At 42.6% G+C, this 21,168-nt stretch overlaps 1 protein-coding gene across 5 annotated transcripts in view; it reads right to left on the reverse strand.

Annotated features, from left to right (window-relative positions):
* Nucleotides 1-21,168, reverse strand: part of LOC139642324 (ankyrin repeat and sterile alpha motif domain-containing protein 1B-like) — a 55,034-nt gene that overhangs the window by 25,001 nt on the left and 8,865 nt on the right. For all 5 annotated transcript variants that reach the window (XM_071517117.1, XM_071517118.1, XM_071517120.1 and 2 more), the window contains exons 2-3: nt 19,695-19,793; nt 16,035-16,187 (exon numbers count right to left, since the gene is read on the reverse strand). In XM_071517117.1, the coding sequence (XP_071373218.1) occupies nt 16,035-16,187; nt 19,695-19,793 (252 nt within the window). The remainder of the gene's footprint in view (nt 1-16,034; nt 16,188-19,694; nt 19,794-21,168) is intronic.

Raw genomic sequence — 21,168 nt, forward strand, 5'->3', positions numbered from 1 at the left:
AACTTGGAAGAAAAATAAGCTTTGATGACTCAATTCCAGCTTGGAGCGATGGGTATTTTTTTGCAGTGTGTAATAAAGAAGGTTATTAAGTTTTCGTCAGTCTCTTGTCTCTGCCTGTCTCCTGCCTCTGTCTGTCTCCTGAGGGGAGATAACGTGACACTGTCTCGCCACACACACACACACACACACACGCACACACACGCACACACACACACACACACAAAAGGCGCAAGCCAACTAACATGCTCTTTCTGAAGAATTTCATTTCAGAACATTAGGAGATTCATGTGTGTGCATTAGTGTGTTTTACACTTTGCCTTATGCAACAGCATCTACAGTAGAAGCCTCAACCTCAGCATGAAGTTCAACTGTCGCCATGGCAACACAGAGCCGCAGCAGTAGTCACCCACACACACTCACCCCAAAAAAAATCCACATGCACGTGTATGCGTATACACACACACACACACACACACACACACACACACACACACACACAGAGTTGGACTCAAACAGCTGTTTCGGAGCCTGGGGGAGAAGATTATATTGTTATCCCTGAATGGATGAGAATTTGAATGCAACCCGACCATTATTGTTAAAACACTCTCTCTCTCTCTCTCTCTCTCTCTCTGTGTCTCTCTCTCTGTCTTTCTCTCTCTCTTATGCTTGACTGCACCATAGCCCTATTTGCATTTAAATTATATTCATAGCAGGTGTATATACTGACGGGAAGTGTTGTGCTACCACGGCATACACTCCTTCGCACTTCTCTCCATCCATCTCTCTTCCCCTGCGTTCATTTCAGCTCCACTCTATTCACATCAACTCAGAGAGCTCTCATGATATAACCTTGATAAGGCAACGCTCGCAAGTTCGGTGTCAACAGCACTTACACACTGTGACAAGTAGGAAAAAAAGGATTGCGGGAGCCACAAAGGCTAAATTTACAACTTTTTTAAGGTAGTGCAGATATTTCCCAGCGAGCTTTTGGTGGACCGTGACGTGCAGGAGGTGACTGAGTTCAACGCCAACCCAAATGAATGCAAAACTTTCACAATATGCAATTATGGCACAGTAAAAATCATATCAAAACAGGTTTGGAAACTGTTCTGAACTGATTTCAGAGAGATATTTAGACCCTGATTTCACAGGCTGTCGTATCAACATCTATTCAATGTCAAAATGTTTGCTGGGTGCCTTCAGTATGGATGAGGATGATTGATATGGGATAAAATAATGAATGTGAAATAGTGGGTGTAAAGGAACAGAGGCTTAGTATGAAAACACTGCTGGTCCAAATTGCTTGCAAAATTGAGCACATATTGTCTCAATGTGTCATGATTTTAACGTGTCTCTTCACTATCCATCTCCCTTTCTCTCTCTCTCTGTGGAGACTGCAGTGTCACAGCGGTGCCATACAGTAGCTAGAGGGTCCAGTATGGGTTACTTACCCTCCGGTCTTGACTTTATTCCCGTAATATCAAGTGATTTGGGTCGCTATTAGCCTCCAGTATCTGGCTGGGCCACTATGTGTGTGTGTGTGTGTGTGTGTTCTGTGTATGTGTGTATCTTTGTGAGTGTGTGTGTGTGCGCCGATCAATGCACTAATCCCGTTAACCCAGATTGAACAGGCTTGATTAACGGATTAGCTGCCACACATACGGTTAACGGAGCCGTGCTTTCCCACAGCCGCCGCCTCTCTGCTGCCTGCAGGACGGCTCACTGCACTGTCAACCAGAAATATACTGCACATGACAGTCTGAGCCCTTGTGACGGGCAAATTTGGGTTTGTGTGTGTTCAGTGTAACAAAAAAAAACATCACAAAACATTAAATGACCTTGACAAGTCATTTAATCTAGTATTGAGTCTTTAAACAGGTGAATGAATCTGTGAATGGGACTGAGCTCATTTCCCTTGTTGCCGATGCAAATCACCTCAGGTTTTTCTTAAATCAAGTGTCATTTTCTTGAAACCAATGCAGTTTGCCTTATTCTGCCTTCTTTCAAATCGCTGACATTTGATTCTAGAAAATTCTTAAGTCTAGTTAGACTGCAATGGAAAAAGGTCATTTTGCCACCATTGACAGAGTTTCTCTTGTTAAGAAAAATAACATCATTAGACTGAATATGAGACTAAATGTCTTGTTAAGATGTGTATGTGTATGTGTGCTTCAATGCTTGAGAACACACTCCACTCTTTCAAGGAGGAACACAAAATAATGTTGGATTAGCAACGGCAAATGTTGTGACAGTATGTTACATTTGCAAAGAAACTAGTGAAACAATATGAGGTCAGTGGAAATTGTCAGTGGTTGGGGAATTTAACAACGACCTCTCTCACTCAGGACCTTGGGGACAAAAAGCCTCTTCTCTCTTGTTCCCTACTGGAGGGGAGATTGGAAACTGGTCGGTTCACTGGAGCATAAGAACTAGTGGGGGAACCAACAGTCCAGTCACTGTCTGTGCTCAAACTAGCACACACTTTTAATGATGGAGAAGGAGGGAGTGACCGCTCTCTCTTCAGCGTCTCTTTTCATTCTTAATCTGCATTGACTCGCCTAACTATCCCTTTCATCCGTATTGTCTTCCTGTGTTGTCTTCTCTCCCTCTTTCTGTCCTCCTCCCCCCCGACTCTCTCTCTCTCCATCTTTCGATTCCCTCGACCTCAAATTACCTCTCATCAACCGCTCTCACACAAAGTCTCTCCTCCCCTACCTACTTTGTCCTTATTTAACCTCCCCTCCTCCCCTCTCCCTCTAAGCAAGAGACGGAGAGGCTGAGAGAAAGACAGACAGAGAGAATATATAGTAAGAGAGAAAGACAAAGATAGAGATGAGAAGAGAACGACGTGGCAGTGATTTGGCCTAATAAAGAGCTCAAAAGAGCAAAAGTCTTCTTCTGTTCAGCCTTGGCAACTGCATATGATTGGTCCATCCAGTGCAACCATGTCTGGTGGCCTGTGTGTGTGTGTGTGTGTGTGTGCATGTGTCTATCCCCTTTCTCCAGCCTGTCGATACGACCAATCGCATCTCCCCTTTAGACTCGGAGGTCATGACCCCTGGTGTTATCAGCAGACCTCTGCAGCCCTTCAGGCGTCATCTCCTAATAGGGCGATTGGGGTTCAATTCCTCCCTCACACACACACTCACACACCCTCACCCCCCCAACCCTCTAAAGAACACCGCATTGACTCCTGCGGATCAAAGAATCACTGGCATAAGGTTACCTAAATTGCCCAGGGTCAGAATATATTACAGGCCAACTGAACGGTAATATTGATCAGCAATAGCCCATGTCGGTCTCAATACCCTTTTAGGAGTCAAGTCAGACCGATTCAAGTAATCGAGTAATATTGAGCAGACTGGGTCTGCACTAGAAATGGTAATGTGAAAGTAAATGTTCTGGGCTCCAGCCAATAGGCAGGTCAGAGCTGCAGCGTTAAATCTGTCGGCTGAAATGGGATATAAGAGCGGAGAGTGCAAAAGTCAAAACTGGCTTCTATCTTGCGATCAATAGGGTTTGATAGAGAAAAGCAGTGAGGTAATATGTATAATGCGTATAGCTCTATGTGTGTGTGTGAAGGCGTACAGTAGGTGGACGTGTGTGGCCTATTGCTGTTCTCAACGGATCCATTACAGCAACAATACCTGGGTCATTTTTCACCCTGAGTATTGGCGTATTTCTAACCCTGAATACTTCATCATAGTCCCCCTCCCCCCCTCTCCCTCAACCCCTCAACCCCTCCCTCTCTCCTCTCCCTCATTCTCTTATCCCTCCTTCCCAATGAGGAGGCCATAAGGCCATTACTGTGTGTTGTTTGGAGTTGGAGCTTTTCGGCCAGAGTGATTGGTATCGATTTGCCTGGACTCTCCATAGATTACACGTACACAAACACACACACAAACACACACAGCACATACACACACGCATGCATGGATGCATCATATGCACATACACACACACAAAGATACTGCACATACGCACAAAAAGCAAGCAGCATTAGCTTGGCTGACATTTGGTTCATCACGGTGAAGTCCAGGCTTCAGCTTCATCTCTCTCTGCTCTGTTTATAACCACAGTCTCTCCTTCACAACACACACACACACACACACACACACACACACACTGCGGGGGGAACACTGGAGGGAAACCAGAGACCACCGGTTGCCTAGCAACCGCAGAGTGGAGAGGAGTTGCTGCTAAGGGTGATGTGTTGAAAATTATGTCCAAAAGGGACCAATAGAGAGACTCGTTTCAGTACTGAGAGAAAGAGCAGCCAATGAGAGCGGGGGTTTTATAAACCCGCCTACATGGAGACAGATATATCTCCATTAATAGCAAGAGAACTGTAAGTATGACTAGAAGCACAAACTGTGTGTGTATGTGTGAGTGTCTCTGTGTGTGTGTGTGTGTGTGTGTGTGTGTTTGTGTGTGTGTGTGTGTGTGTGTGTGTGTCGGTGTTTGTGCGTGTGTGTGTGTGTGCAAACATTGCCAAATGCTGCAGGATTAAGGTTGAAACAAGATCTCTTACAGCTTCCCTTCTACAGACACATACATACATACACACACACACACACACACACACACACACACACACACACACACTATACCACACATGGAGGGGCTCAATTGAATTCCCAATAAGATGTAGAGCAGAGGGAGGAAATGGTGTGTGATATTTTTCTGGGTTAAGAAATACTTCAAAGCCCCAAGATGGAACAGATAGGATTTCCACACTGCAGAGGAGCGCAAGCTCTCCTACGGCACCAGGCTGTGTGTGAACACACACATGCACGTGTGTGTGTGTGTGTGTGTGTGTGTGTATATTTATGAGTGGGTAATGTGTGGGTCTGCTTCAAAGAGTTCATTCCCCTCTGGTCTTCTGACACACAGCAAAAATGTAAGTGTTGTTGGACTGTTGCACATGTACAGAGGTTTAATGTGTGTTAGACTGAAAAGAAACTGGACATACACTCACACACACAAATGTTTTTACATTTTACATTTTAGGCTGACACTCACATTTTACACATTGCACAAATAGCTGACTCCAGAGTGACTTACAATGACAGAAACAGTAGAGTAAGCTTCAATTCCCAGATCGCCAACATTACAAGCAACCAACAGTAAGGAGTTCAAGGATCAAAGCCACAGTGCTCTGACAACAGAGAGAACAAATCTGAAGCAAGCTGACATGTCCTTCTGGCTTTGAGGGTATTCAAGTTGTCACTCACATGTGCACACACACACACACACACACACACACACACACACACACACACACACACACACACACACAATGCCACTATCACTACATTTACAAAGCAAGACTGGAAGTGTTGCTTAAAATGCCATGTGGAAACGGGACTGTGTGTTGAGGTGTGCGTTGACATGTGGCTGACTCAGGTGTGCTGTGTTAAGCTTCCCATTGAGAGAATTCTGAGGCGTTAAACCTCGGCCAGGTTACTTTACCTGCCGACAGGGACAAAAGGTTAGGAGCAAAACAGGATCAGCTGATTGAAGATCTGTGTCAACAAGCAAACATCAGCACACCATTTCTGTTCTGTAACCCATGTTGGCTATTTTAAGAGTTTGAAGAAATTTGTGTTTCTACAAATATTGGCTGATGAATTTCAGGTAGGGGAATTGTACCAAAGTAGATATATGGCATTTTGGATTCAAACCACAAAATCTCTCAGAGCATCACCCATCATGCTGCGGTTTGTCTGGGCTGCCTAATGACTAATGCCGGTCAGTGGAAGGGAATCTATCGCGGTGACTCGCCGAGGTGACGATTCGATTGGCCGGCCCGCCTGCGTGAACAGGAGGAGGGTGGATTATGATTGGTCCGAGGCAGGCGTCTGAGGTAAAGAGCATCTGGCAGGATTTTCCCCCTGATCCCCCCTCTGTCTGTCTGTCTGTTTGACTGTCTGGTCTGTTCTTCAACAGGTGTTGTTACGGGGGAAGAAAAAATCTTCTTCTTTCCATTGTTCTGCTGGGACCGGTCTCATTCTCTTCCATATAGGTTAGAAAATATAGGTTAGGAAATCATCCCCCTCTTTCTGTTTCTTCACACTTCATATCCAGGAAAGGCCAATGGATTTTGGGTGTCTAAGAGGGAACCAACAAGCTTTCAATTGAAGCCAGGATAATATAATATAGTAATAACTACTATTTCCTGGTGTGATTTTGAATTGTAACGCAACTTTGTACAGAAAGTGGGTCTAGGGAAAGTCATGGAGGGACATTTTGAAAGCTGAGATGAAACATTTCAAAGCGTTCATCAATTGATGGCGGCTTCCTGGTGTTAATAAATGTTTACTGCTTCAGTGTCTGGCACACTAGTGATTATTGCCTAGATATATCATTATGCTGACAGCCAGCCTATATGCTGCTGCACTGACTCTTAAAAACCACCTTACTACATCCCTCTCTCTAGCTACTTTATTCTTTCTCCGTCTCGTCCCAGATTTCACTTTCTCTCGCCATCTTCTATCAGGACGTTACTACGTGCAACTTAGGATAGGACACAAATTAGGGCAGCGATTGGACTTGAGTGGATTTGACTACAGTAGCTTTTTGCTTCTTCACTTGACTTGCTATATCAAAGTGGAACTAGTGACTAAGACTTGACACTGTATGTGACCCTTATGAGTTGAAACTTGACTTTAGATTTGGACTTCAAGACTTGTGCCTCGCGCAAGGGTGACAACTTGGTCCCGCCTCTGGATGTTGGCATGGACGAAGTAAAATGGAAAACAATCAAGAAAAACAAAAACACACACGCAGAACACACACGTACGCAAGCGTATATATATATTTATATATATATGTCAAGCGCTTCCCACACTAGCAGAGTAATCTATTATGCACTTGAGAAAGGTGAACTGCTTACATTTCCACACAGATTTACAACCATTCAAAAAGGAGATTAAGACCAAGAGCGGGGACGGCACGTTTCATCACTCACTGTCCTGTTGTTACGCTGCGTGGAGAATAATTTAGGTTTAAGGCTAACTTATATTTCATGATCTACAATAGATGCTTCAATGCTTCCAATAACTAGGCTCATTCACTCAGGTGGCAGTGACTGTCTTACAGCAACGCATGCATGGAGCGTGCTTGCAAACGCACACACACACCCACACACAAGTACACACACCCACACACACACACACACACGAGTACACGCGCACACAGTCACACAGCCAGTAAATTAGCCTAGTCAGCAGTGTTGATTGAGCTCCATGGAAGCGTTTCGTATGTTTTAATCACCTCGGGGCACGGAGTGCCTCGCTGAACAGAGATGAGGAAAGATGCATAAAAAAAAAAAGCAAGCGAAGAACAAAAGAATCAAACATCATGCAATACTCTCTCCTCGTCTTCCCTCATCCCTCGCTCCTCTTTACAGTAACACCCCGGCCCGACCCCCTTTCCCCCCCTTCCTCATCACTCTTTCCCCCTGTCCCATTTCCCAGCGGGCTTACCTCTCCTCCAGAACGGGGCTTATTCCAAATGCAAGCTGTTGAGGAGTAGTCTTTCAGTTTCTCCACCTCTCTTCTCTCCTCTCCTCTATCTTTCCCTGGTGCTCATCCACCTCCTCTCCTCCCTCTGTCTTCTTCTCTCTCACTCTCTCCCTTTTCACCTCCCGTCTCGCTCTCTTCCTCTCGGTGGTAGCTCCGCTCGCGTCCAAATCTGCCTCGGTGCAGGAGAGAAGTGTGTGTGTGTCTCCCCTCTGCCTCTCTCTCTCCTCTCTTTAGCCACGCTCTCTCCTCGCTTCACTTCTCGTCTCCTCGCCACCAGCTCGCTCTCTCTCTCTCTCTGTCTCTCGCTCTCTCTCTGCAGAGATTTCCAGCGCTCAAACAACTCCTCCTCTTCCTTCAGCTTGCGGCAGCCAGACTACATCTCCTACATGTCTCTGCCTGAGCTCTCTCTCTCTCTCCCTCCCCCTTCTCTCTCTCTCCCCACACACACACACACACACACACACTCCCTCTCCCTCCTCTCTCTTTCTCTCCACCCAGTTTACATTCCCCCCCCCCTTCTCTCCATCCCGTCACTATGGAGACGCTGGGCCCGTGCAGAGACAAGCTCACGCTCGCTCGCAAAGTGTGTTTGTGTGCTACATGAGTTGAAGGAGAGTAAAAAAAAAAATGAGTTGAAGGAGAGTAAAAAAAAAAATCCAAACCATACTGTGTAGTAGTCTTTGCCCTTCATTATAGCTTTAATGTAAATTAACTGATAGATATTAGCACTAAATATGTTTGTACTCTGATTTGTAATCGGTCACATTTTCTTTGTTCACCTACAGACACGTTGAGGCAAGGATGAGAGGAAATGGCTCAGACTGGAGTAATTCTCATTATCTGATCCATCTCATTCTTTTGCAATGATCCTGAGTATCCAAGGTATTCTGGCTCCTTTACGTCATCAGTGAGCAGGCTTGCATAACATATGAGTATGTACAGCCAGAAGCTATAGCCATAATACACAGAATATTATCCTCATCTGGATAAAACCACGTTCAAAGTCTAATTTTCACACTTAAATGCTCTTTGGATAATCTATCTACTAACCATAACACACAACTAGGACAGGAGGTATGCTTGTGTTTGTGTACTGTAAATATACAGTATATATATGCACATATGTTATTATGTGCCTTTACATTAAGCATGCATGTGTGTATGTGTGTATGTATTCCCATGCGTTTGTGTCCGTGTCATGCAGATGAAACCCAAGCCACCGAGCTCGACGTCATTCTGACTATTCCTGTCTTTACGATCTACATATGTGATCCTGTGGGATAAAGTGAGAGTGTGGAAATCAGAGAGGTGACATCTCCCCTCAGTAACATTATTATTAAACAACTGTGGATTTAGTAGCTTTTTTAAGTGGCTATAGGTTTGAGGGGAAATGTAAAGGAATTTACAAATCCAACCACGTTGTTAATATATAATTTGAGGGAAAATGTAAGGAAAATTATTCAATCCATTCCTGTCGTTAACCATAGATTTACATAGGGAAAATATGGGGTATGAACTATTCAATACATCCACAATGTTAATTTTAGATTTGAGAGGAAATATGAGGGAAACTATTGAATCCATCTCAAAATCAAGCGCAAAATTAACTATTCAATCCCTGGTGTTTAGATAGATAGATTTGAGGGAAATGTAAGGGAAACTATTAAATCCATTCACATTATTACATTCACATTTACGTTTATATTTTAGACATTTAGCTGACATTCTCATCCAGGGCAATTTACAATGAGTAAATTAACCTTAGATTTCCAGAGTGTAGCCTTTACTGACATTAGATTTAAATGAATTAACCCTAGATTTGAATTAATTAACCTTTGATTTGAGTGACATTTTAACAGGAACCAGTAAATCCTTCCTTTTTCTTAACCATGGATATGAACAAAAATTGAAGGGAAACTAAGAAATCTATTGTTTTTGTTGATTTGAGTGATACTTGATACGCCCTTTTCCAGAGGAACTTACAATGAGTTAATTAACTGTAGATTTTAGCCTGAATTGATGTTACATTTGAATGAATTGACCTCAGACATGAATAAATTAATTTCGATTTGAATGAATTAAGCATAGATCTGTGCAAAAAAATAGGAAAACCATCTCTGTCATTAACCAATAGACTTAAGTGAAAATTAAAGGAAAAATGGCTAACTCAATCGTTGTTATCATCATAAATCTGAGCTAAAATTTGAAGCAAACTAAACTGTTGTTTACCACAGATTTGAGTGAAACATTTAAGGGAAACTATTAAATCAGACATTAACAGTTTAGGCATTTAGCTGACACTCCTGTCCAGAGCGACTTACTGTACAATGAGTGGATTAACCTTAGGTTTCCACAGTACAGCCTTTACTGACTTTATATTTCAATGAATTAATGCTAGATTTGAATTGATTAACCATAGATTTGAGCAAAAATGGAAGCAAAACCAGTGGAGTCATCTAAATTACAAACCACAGTTTTGAGCAAAAATGCATGGGAAACTATTCAATCCATCCCCCTGTTAACCACAAACTTTAGTGAGAATTTAAGAGAAAGTCCATCCAAGTTCTACATTATAGATTTGAGCCAAGACTGGGAAGGGACTTGGAATCCATCCCTGCTGTTCACAGAGATAAGCCAGTGAGGATGCTGATTCTGAAGAAGCAGGCCGGCAGCACCAGCGGTACTAGCGAGCCACAGGTTCGGAGTGCGCTTTGGGGTCACACACATTCTCTCCCGACACCTCCTACGCTATCTCCGGGCCGGCGAGCGCTACAACGGGAAGCGCACTGCACGGATGAGGCCAAATAAGGCTGTGGGAGGGCGATACGGGCCGGCAGGGACGGTGAAGTACACTGCAGTCCTGAGGCGAATCCACCCACACCAGAATTAACACAAACTACTACTCACTCACTCACTTCTCGCACATTTGTGACCGTACAGTATCCTCGCACTTCTCAACGTTTTCACACAGCGGGAACACATATCTGCACATACCAACGCATACACACACATGCAAGGGTGTTGCACAATTTCACACATACAAGCGTGTATCTTAACACGTATGAAGACGTGCTTTGGTGTGAAAACTCATGAATATGTGATCAAAAATCTTTATTGATATTTGCGTGTGTGTGTGTGTGTGTGTGTGTGTAGTGTGTGTGTGTGTGTGCAGACACTGCTGTATGTCATATAGGGTTTAAACCTGCAGTGGCTAACGAAGGCAGGAACCATCTGGTCTTGTGATGTGAGACAATCTGTCCATTTGGAGAGGTGACAAAGAAGGTGATAAGCACAGGAACATGGCTGGCACACACACACACACACACACACACACATACTCACACACATATACAAAAATCTGAGGGTTTGGAATGGTGGCAGTAAAAGTAATACACATATACACTATGCACACATGCATACACACACACACACACACACACACACATACAGACACACACATTTAAACTCTTTTATACCAAGTGCACATATCTCTAGTCTCTATGGTAACTAGTAGCCGTCATGGCAACAGAGTACAAGTGGTAAAGAAAAGAAAAGCTGAACTATCACCATTGTCCTCAATTTACTATGGACCCTTCCAACATCCACAGGCAGACACACACGTACACACACGTACACACACACACACACACACACATACACTTTGTTGGTCCTTTTGGAGTGTTCAGAACATGCTCTACATACTCCAAAATATGTGTGACTGTGTGTGTATTCTCCTTGAAATGGCATGCTGTAATAAGAGTGGGGAATGCAGAGACAAGTCAGGTCATGTAGGTGAATCACACACACACACCCACACATAATTACATACATCATACACTAACACGCCTTCACATGCAAGGAAGAGGCATGAAGCAGTGCATGAAGCAAAGCGATTTCTACATACAAAGCCCATTCACACAGACATAGATGCATGCAAATGACTCATACCAAGAAGAGCAGGTATATATAAGACATTGGTTAAAACTGAGAGAAAAGAGAGGAAAGAGAGAGAGAGAGAGAGAGCGAGCGAGAGAATTGCAGTGTGCCACACATGAAAGCTTTGACAGCAGACGTCAAAACTGTGAAATTATATTTTCTTCCCTGACCTTCAATCAAAATGCTTCCCATTTGCTGCACAATATACAAGCAACCCAGGACACACAAGATCACACACACACACACACACACACACACACATATGGCACAACACTCGCTTTTTCTGTGATATCAGGGTCCACTCATCTAGAAAACATTAAGGGAATTGTTCCTTGAGGACCAGAAACTATCTGCACTCCGCCATTGTGAGCGTGCCTTTCCAATCGAAATCCATTTCTAATTGCTTCGCTGTGGGCTGTTAGACGACTCACTTGAAATGAGAGCAATTTGCAGCCTTGACGCAGTTGTTTGGTACTTTCCTTGCCTGAAGACAAGGGGCTCTGGTTGAACTGAGAGGCAGCAGCGCCACCCTGTGGACTGTTACAGTACCTTCCTGCAGCTGACTGCACTGCAGGAACACAAATATACTGTATATCAAGGTTTCTATCCATCCATGAAATAATCAATAGCTCAAAACTAAAACAAAATACAGCACATTTTAAAGGATAGTAGGTGAAGTTAATCTATCAATAACCAATATTAAGAATCCTTTTTAGCCATTATAAAAAAAATTAGCATCATCATAGATATGATCCATCTGTAATGTTTTATTTTATTCTATTTTTTTACTTTTCTGTACCTTTTCAGCATCATCGCAGACATGATCCATCTTTAATGTTGTTATTTTATTGTCTTTTTTTATAACTCCATTGCCTTTTACTTCATATTCATTTGTATGCTTTTGCTCTTTGGTAACCAATCTACACCGCTAGTCTTTGCTGCTGCAATGACCCGATTTCTCCTCAGAGATCAATCAGAGTTTATCAGAAGTCCTTGGGTTTACCACACTTTTACAGACTGGATGTTCTCTATGTTACAGATAGTGAATGAAGGGATATATAGCATTTTGGAATGGAGCTCCTCCCATTTTCAGTCCAAACTTCATCAAATCTTTAGGATCTCCTCTGGGCCTTGAACAGAACCATGCAGACCTTTCCTCCAGCACTGACATATCCTGACAGACAGCATAAATAAACAGCTTGCCCTGTCAAGAAATAACAGAATCTGTTGTATGTAAGCAAGACTTATGGTGTGCTCACCCTTGGACCTCAGCACCATAATACAGCGGTGTCAATAATGTCAGCAGAGACAGCATGAGTGCTATCTTTCTGAGTGTAAAATCATTCACATTGTGCTACAATTCCCTTGCCACAAATGCATAATGAATTATGAAATGAACAGCTATGAATGATGAATGAACAGCTATGTTAGCTAGAGTACACAATATTGAGGAGACTGAAATACCATGAGCCTGTATGAAGCTTTTCAAAGGCAAAGAGTTCATTTAGATTCAGCTACAGTCTCCCCAAGACGTTGCTCACAGGCCCAAAGTTGGGTCGAGGGAAGATTACAATGGGCCATCAAATTCTAGAGACAGCTGACAGATTTTACTAGGGGAATTATGATATTAATAAGGAGGTTGATACTGCAGCTATGCTGTCTTGCCATTATTACATTCTCAAGTACCTGGCATAGCCCACTAAATTAGTCTGGGTCCAGGGGAAAATTAAGGGCAAAAAAGGCAGCTCCCCAGAGAAAACGCTTAAAAACTGCTGCCATCTCATATACAGACACCTTCAGTGAAATCCTAGTATTACATTTATCTAAATAGAATCACTTCAGTTGATGTCAGGTGAAAGCAAATTAGCTTTGTGCATACATTGGAATGCAATTTGTAAGATTTTGATAAAATTTATGTACAACCCCAATTATAAGGCGTGTGCACACTTACGCAAACACAGCAACTTTTGTTTTTATCTTGATTTTGCTGGTTACTCTGTCCAGATGAAGACATTTGATATCCATTGTACTGTATATGCCATTTTTATTCAAAACGTCACAACAGTACCATGACTGACTGACTACGTATATTTTTACTATGGGTGACCCCAGAGGGCAAGGAACACCTAACCCTGGCAGTGTTAGTACCATGCCACGCTCCACCCTACCAGCTACAGAACTACACCTCACTGTCTAGGTGTAAACTGATGTGAGATCAGTTCTTCTTCTCTGAAGTGCATGATATTGACCTGCTGTAACATTTGACCCAGACCAGTGTGTGTGTGTGTGTGTGTGTGTGTGTCTGTGTGCCTGGACAGGCAGCAGTAAAAGGTGTTTTGAGAATGCTCTTCTAATCCAACAACAGCAGGCCCGCACATATGTGCCCGATCAAAAAAGACACACACACAGACACACACACTTCTATTTTAAAACCCTCCAACAATGCTTAACACCCCCTCACCCCCCCTTGTCTCCCTGGACACTGCAGCATCTGTTGCCCGTAGCGATTATCTGGTGATTACACGGAAAGCAGCGGCCAAATTCTATTCTTAACCATTCATTCTCCTCTCGCTCTCTCTCTCTGTCCATCTCTCCCTCCTTTTCTCTTTCTCTTCTCTTTCTTTCCCTGCATCTCTTTTTCTCCATACCGCTCCTTCCCATTCAGCTCCTCTCTCTCTCCTCCATCCCTCTCTCCCTCTCTCTCTAGTATCCTTTGTTCACCACCCGCCACCCCTCACACACACACACACACACCTCCCTCTCAGGTACAGCAGTGACCTCTCCATCACCCCAGAGACTGCTTCAGTGACAGTCCACTGCTGCAGTGCTATGCACTCATTAGAGGACAGCCTGTACAGCATGCACACACACACACACACACACACACACACACACACACACACACTGCGCGCAAACACACACACACACACACACACACACACACACTGCGCGCAAACACACACACACACACGCAGATGCACTCAATCAATAGTGGGAAGTGGACAACACGCCTCAAATCCGCTCTTGTGCAGCCTCTAGTGGCTTCACTCCACACTACAGCCTTTTCTTTACCACACAGACGGTGCATTCTCACACCATGGTACTGAGAGAAGCCTACATTTCACCCACTGCATGTGTTTATATGCACATGCAGGCCCAAAAGAGGGTATCAAATGCGTTCATATGCACTAATTACTTCAGTTGCACTTGCTCTCATATTGCCCAATTCCTTTAATGAGCTCCATGCATTTACAAATTAGAGCATATGAAGGAAAAGAGAGGAGTGTGATATTGCTTCACCGCTGTGCTAGAGAGAGATTCATACAATAAACACACACACATACAGTGGTGTAGATGCACACACACATGCATACACACTTTCTCTCTCTCTCACACACACACACACACACACACACACGGGCACAGTATGTGGGCGGTTTCCCCAGTGCTGTGAAACATCTTGCATCCCACACGCTTATATAACTCCCTCTCCACCTCCTCCAGCTGATCACTCATCACTTTATCACTTTATCCTCCGCTGGGAAGGAAAAACACCCCATTTCTCCTCTGTGCTCGCTCTCTCTCTCTCTCTCTCTCTCTGTCTCTCTCTCTCTCTCTCTCTCTCTCTCTCCAGCCAGGCAGGCACCCTCTGCAATCTAGCGTGATTTCTTTACACTTGGAGCATCAGAGGAACACATCACTCTGGTGAGATGAGGCTGCAACACATACCATCTCTAGTTAGGGGCCGGGCAGCACTGCTGCCGGTCCCTCTGTAGATTTTATTTTAGTAAAATTGAACCAATAACCTTGACTGCTTGTGACAACATAAGAGCTAAAATGTCAAAACCTTGTAATCATCCACCATTTACAGATAGTTACAGGAGGAGAGAATTCAATCACAGTAAAGTAAACTGCAAACTCTCTTCCCCTTTTTTATTATTACAAATCTCAAACTGCTGCATGCACAGCAAGAGGGAGGGGTGTCATGACAGGAAGCAAAATAGGGAAAAACTAGTAGGAATATGTAGCAAAGGGCAATGTCATCACAGCCAATATGAATCTCATCCCCATTTGTATGCTAAGCATATACTGAACAGTAATGAGAAAAAATACCCGATGGACACTGTACATTATGGCCTTGGCACCGGTGAAACTGCATTCAACTTCACTAACCCCCAGTTCTGACTGGCTGTGATGCTCTTTTCTTACATTGAAAAATATCCATCTTAGCAAGTCATTTAGTCTAGCACTTAGTCTTAAAATCTTAATTTCCTTTTAACATATTTAAAGAACTGGTATGAGCTAGTATCTGCCTATGGGGTGAGCAGTTTGACATGTTACAATAATTTCCTTGAAACAAGTGATAACATGTTAAAGTAAGACAGATGATTCCACTAGTATCAAGATAGCATCACTGTTCACTGTTATCTCACCACTGCTGGCCGATTTCTTTTATTTGTTTGAAGGAAAATAAGATTTTAAGACTAAATACTACACTAAATGACTTGTTTAAATGGGTATTTTTTGCAGTGTACGCTTGAAGAAGGAAGAGGCGATAAGTCTGCGACTCACATTGATGAGCTCGATCTCCCAGATCTTCTTGACCAGCTCCATGGAGGTGTAGCCGTTGATGAGGAAGGACTTGGTGTAGTCGCCCAGCTCCAGGGACTCCAGCCACTCTGCCACTGACGTGGGGTTGTTGCCATCGTAACCAATGGGCCGCACCTACAGACAGGAAACAGGAAACAGAGAGATGGATTACTGTTGGTGCTCTTTATTTTGACATCATATCATGGGTTATTAGACAACCACCAATCATCTCTGATATGATGGATATGATGCAGTTTGTTTGATTACATATTTATTGTATAATTGATCAATATTACACTGGTGTAAACACTGTTTCAGAAGCTTTATCACCCTGGCAAGAATAAGATTCTCTGGGAAACACTGAATATTTGTAATTTTGGGAATATTTTGCCACAAAATATTGGTTGAGCAGCTTCCATCCAAAAATATTGCTATCCGCTTTCAAAAACCCATCGGTCGAACCTGAGTTATAACATGCCAAAAGACCTAAAAATCACACCAACATAATCATCCAGCAACAAAATAACTAAATTCATAGCGTTAATGTCTTTTCTTTCAAGCAGTTTAAGGACAGACTATACAGTCATTTGCTGCACTTTTTTCCCTCTGGACATATTTCCATATATCTCTGCATATAGATGTCACATGTGACACTTTCTCCTGTTCCTCTCCATGTTCTGAGTGATATTATAGTGATACTGTGAACAGATACATATGTTTTGAAACATATGGAACCTCTGTCCTGGGGCTTCTTCACATAGAACAGCTGCTGATGCACATATCCGAAAGGCACATTCTGCACATATGCTCTCTACATCTGTCAATGTATTTGATAACATGTATACTTTTAAGTTGTTAATGTCAGACATTTGCACACCATGCATGCTGCTGTGAATTCACATATCTGCTTCTTCAGTATCTCCCTCACTGTTATATTCTGCATATATTAATTTAATGTTTCATAATGGTTCCACTATTTCATATTGTAAACACACTGATATTTTCTAGATCTTTATATTACATTATGTTCTGTTTATACCTACTTCTACATAGACCATATTTCTAATTCTGTAAACAGTTGTGTCAGCTTGTAGCATCTAACAAATGTAAATACGTGCCTATACTTGTAACCAATACAGTCTATTTAGCTCTTATATAATGTCAAACTGCTTACACTCTATTTTATTGCTTTTCTTTTTACTGTCATTATTACTTTCTCTGCTGCAACGACCCAATTTCCCTACGGGGATCATTAAAGTTTCATCTTATGTTATCTTTAAGATGCCTCCCTCCCCCAGTTCAGCAGGATAGGAAGGGGGCTGCAGATACCGAGCTGCAACTGACTTGACTTTTTAAAGTTGGAGAATAACTTTATCCACTGCATGCTGAGTTAAAATGATGTGCTTCTCATATCTCTGCACTGTAAACAAGTACGCACAAGACTAACTTTCGGGAATGGGCAGCACTGGAAGCCAACAGCAGGGGGTTATGGCTTCGAGTGAGATTCTTTGTGTGTGTGTGTGTGTGTCTGTGTGTGTCTGTGTGTGTGCAGCACATTTCTCATTCACTTCAACAGTCAACACAGCTTCACAGAGTTTATGGCGCTTCAAACGGGGGAATAAAACATATCTTGTATCCCCCATCTTAAGTTGTGTGTGTGCGTTTCCCGATGTGTGTGTGCCTGTGTGATTTGGGCATAGGGATGGAGAGAGGGTAAAGGAAGGGGGGAGGGAGAGGGAGGACGAAAGTTTTTTTTTTTTTTTTTTTACACTGTTCCCAAAAGTTTCGCGGGGATGAGACGAGAAAGTGCTGACTGGAGATCAAAGTTTTCCGGATGTCTCTCTCTGTATGAAACCTGCTTATCTCTGAGCTCAGCTTCTCCCTTCACTGTCTGTCCTCTCTTTTGCACACACACTTTTAGTTCGCTCTCACTCTCTCTCTCTCACACACACATGCACACACACACACACACACACAGCCCTGCTAACCTACAGTATCAGCAGTATCTTCTTATGCATTATTTCTGTGTGCAGTAGCCCTTTTCTGTCTTTATTTCTGCTGCATATTTGAGTGCATGTTCACAAGCGTGACTGTGTGTAAGACAGTGTGTCTATATGCATGCATTCATGTGTGTGTGTGTGTGTGTGTGTGTGTGTGTGTGCTGCAGAGATGCAGGAAGGTGTGGATGAAGACTTATCATGAGGCAGACAGGGTTTCTGGATACGTTTGATTTAGCCTGGTTTGCAGCCTTTGATTTAATGTAATGTATCTCCTTGCCTTGAATCCCCAAACTACTCGCTTCCTTGTTTAACTATTCAGCAAAGCGCGCACAGAGAAACCCAATCTCCCACAGTCAGAGTTATATCTCACAGAAACACAGACAGGGCAGGAGATTTGCTGAATTTCTAAACTAAACAGATCCCATTGGCTGCAGCTACAAGGGAAGATCAGCCGTGGCTTGAATACAAGTCAAGAACTCTGTAAATATCCCTTTTGGAGACATGCAGGGAGGAAATTATATTGTAATATTGACTCATTTTGGTACCCACTAGTAATGCTGAGCGAGTAGAAAATCAAATTAGAAAATTTCAGGCTGTGTGCGTGTTGTTTCATGGTCACGGTTTCTGCCTTTGTGCCCTAGGGGTCACATCACTTCATTCTTCATTCAATACGAGGGTCACATTTTGGTCAAAACATTTCTACATCTCATCCGCACATGATGCCATGTTTGCCATGTTGTATGCCATGGGGATTTAATCTAGTATTGAATCATAACGTCTTATTATCTTAAAAAAAGGTTTTTAAAAAAAAATGTGTTTCTGCCAATGGAGTGAGATAATTTGACTTCAATCAAATCAATGAAATTGAGTATTATAATTATTTTTTTCTACTTTTGGAATGATCTGCTTTATTCTGTTCTGTATTCTATGTTTCAGGATATTGACAATGAATTCCTGACAAGTGCAACTGCAACTGGAATTATTTCTCCTCCATTGGTTGAATTTTTCACTTATTTTAAGAAAAGTAATATTTTAAGAATGGATATGAGACTAAATGACTGTAAGCCAGTGGTCCATGCTCTTCCTCCTGTCACATGGATATCCACCCAACAGCCTCACAAATCATTTTGGCTCCCACCGCATTGCTTGAGATGTAATGGAGTAAATGAGACCAAAACAAATCTTTCGAGATCTATGTAACATTTCAGTATTTCTATAATACCACAAATACAGTAGTAGAGACAATTCCATAGACCTCTTCTGAACAAAGTCCTAATGTTCATCAATGTTAGGCTTTGACAGCATGGTTGTAGAAGTGCCTTGAGGTGCTTGCCATGGTGAAAGCCAAAAATATAGAAAATGAGTTTCGGGGTCTGACTCCACACAGTGCAATGGAGGATGCAGTGTTGTGTGTGTATTATTGCTCATTCTAGTGGAAGGCCAAAGAAATGCCAGTGTTCAACTAAAATATGATTTGTCCAAGTCAACATTTTGTCCTCAGCGCCCCTCTATCTATGGCTAATCTTGAGTCTTTCAGGCACACATTACTCATATTTCAGGCCAATAATTGCCAATTTTAAACAGACCAGAATCTGTGGTGTAAGTGGTGGTGTTTAAGTGTTGAATTTGCTGTAGTACTGACCCTGGGCAACAGGCGTATGGCCTGCAGGAGGCGCTGTCTGTGGGCCGAGTTGAGGATCCCAATTTCCAGCAGGTCCTGGTCCTCCACCACATTGCTGCCCTGCAGATCAACAAAACAACAGCCGCAGTTAGCATTTCTCCACATAAACATAACAGTGGCAGTTAGCATACAGCATTTCTCCACATAATAGTAACAGTAAAACTGTAGCAGTTAGCGTTTGTATTAATCCTCCTGAATAAAAGAATACAATAGTGATTGGCATTTAGCATGTCACCATATAAATAAACAGCACACAGCAGTGGTAGTATGTGTGGACCTCCTCCAGTTTTTTAGCCCAAATAAGTGATTCTGACGTGGAAGTGAATAGCGGTGTAAAATGATTGCTTTTAAGTATGTCCAACGCTAACACTGACTATTATTGCTTTCGAGGGTTCATCTATTATGCATTTCTTCATTTGTTGAGGTGGATTGGGTTTTGAAGCTGCAAAGAAAAAAAGTAAGCAATCGCTAGCCATACTTCCATCCAGAATTCCAGCATTTCATGGCTTTGTGACGTGAGGATAACACAACATCTGCACCATATCACCATATTTACACTATTTCACCCATTTAAGAACATAGCAATTGTCAAATGCGATCCAAAAATTCCATTCATTTTCACCATAGGAAAAAACAAAACACCCTGATAGAATGCGAAAGCCCCAAAATGATTGATAGTGTTCATGCTACATGCTAACAACAGTGGTAGCATGTAGCAGTTCACATACAGCGGTTAGCATTTCTACACATAAACAACACAACACAAATCAGCAACTGTTATCATGTAGCACGTCTCCTCATACATAAAACAACACAGTGGCAGTTAGCATTTTTCCAAAGAAAACATTTGCATTTCCCCACACAGATAAAACAACACAACAGTGTCCGTTAGCATTTAGGCTATGAGACAGTAATGAATACACAGCAATCCCTATGGTCATATGAATAAAACATATAAATGCTGAATTTCAATGGTACTCCATTAAGATTTCAGTGATATTTTTTGCCAGTTACCTTCTTGATCAAATAAAGCTCAACACAGCAACAAAGACAAGGCAGGCTGAAGTGTGGTGAGGAAAGAATATCAAGAGGGCATTATTAAGAAAAGATGGAAAAGCTATGGCAAACACTGCAGCCTACAGAATGCGGTAGACTGCAAGTGTGATATTCTCATTTGAGACTGTGACACACACACACACACACACACACACACACACTCAAGCCTCTACAGGTATCATAGAGAGTTTCACCTTTAATTAGTCTGATGGGAGACCTTTAGAGACCTATCAGTCATCCCTCCTCCAGAGACAGAGAGAGTCTCTGTGTGGAGTGTGTGTGTGTGTGTTCAGACAGATAATGAGAGCGAGCGAGGGATGTAGGGAGACGGGAAGAGAGGAGAAGTGCATGTAGATTGCTGCATTATGGGAGAAAAGCA

This window comes from Centroberyx affinis, unplaced genomic scaffold, assembly GCF_046629955.1.
Source record: "Centroberyx affinis isolate AG114_WGS23_722 - 3 ecotype Tasmania unplaced genomic scaffold, CSIRO-AGI_Caff_v1 ptg000460l_1, whole genome shotgun sequence".
NCBI classification, from domain to species: Eukaryota; Metazoa; Chordata; class Actinopteri; order Beryciformes; family Berycidae; genus Centroberyx; species Centroberyx affinis.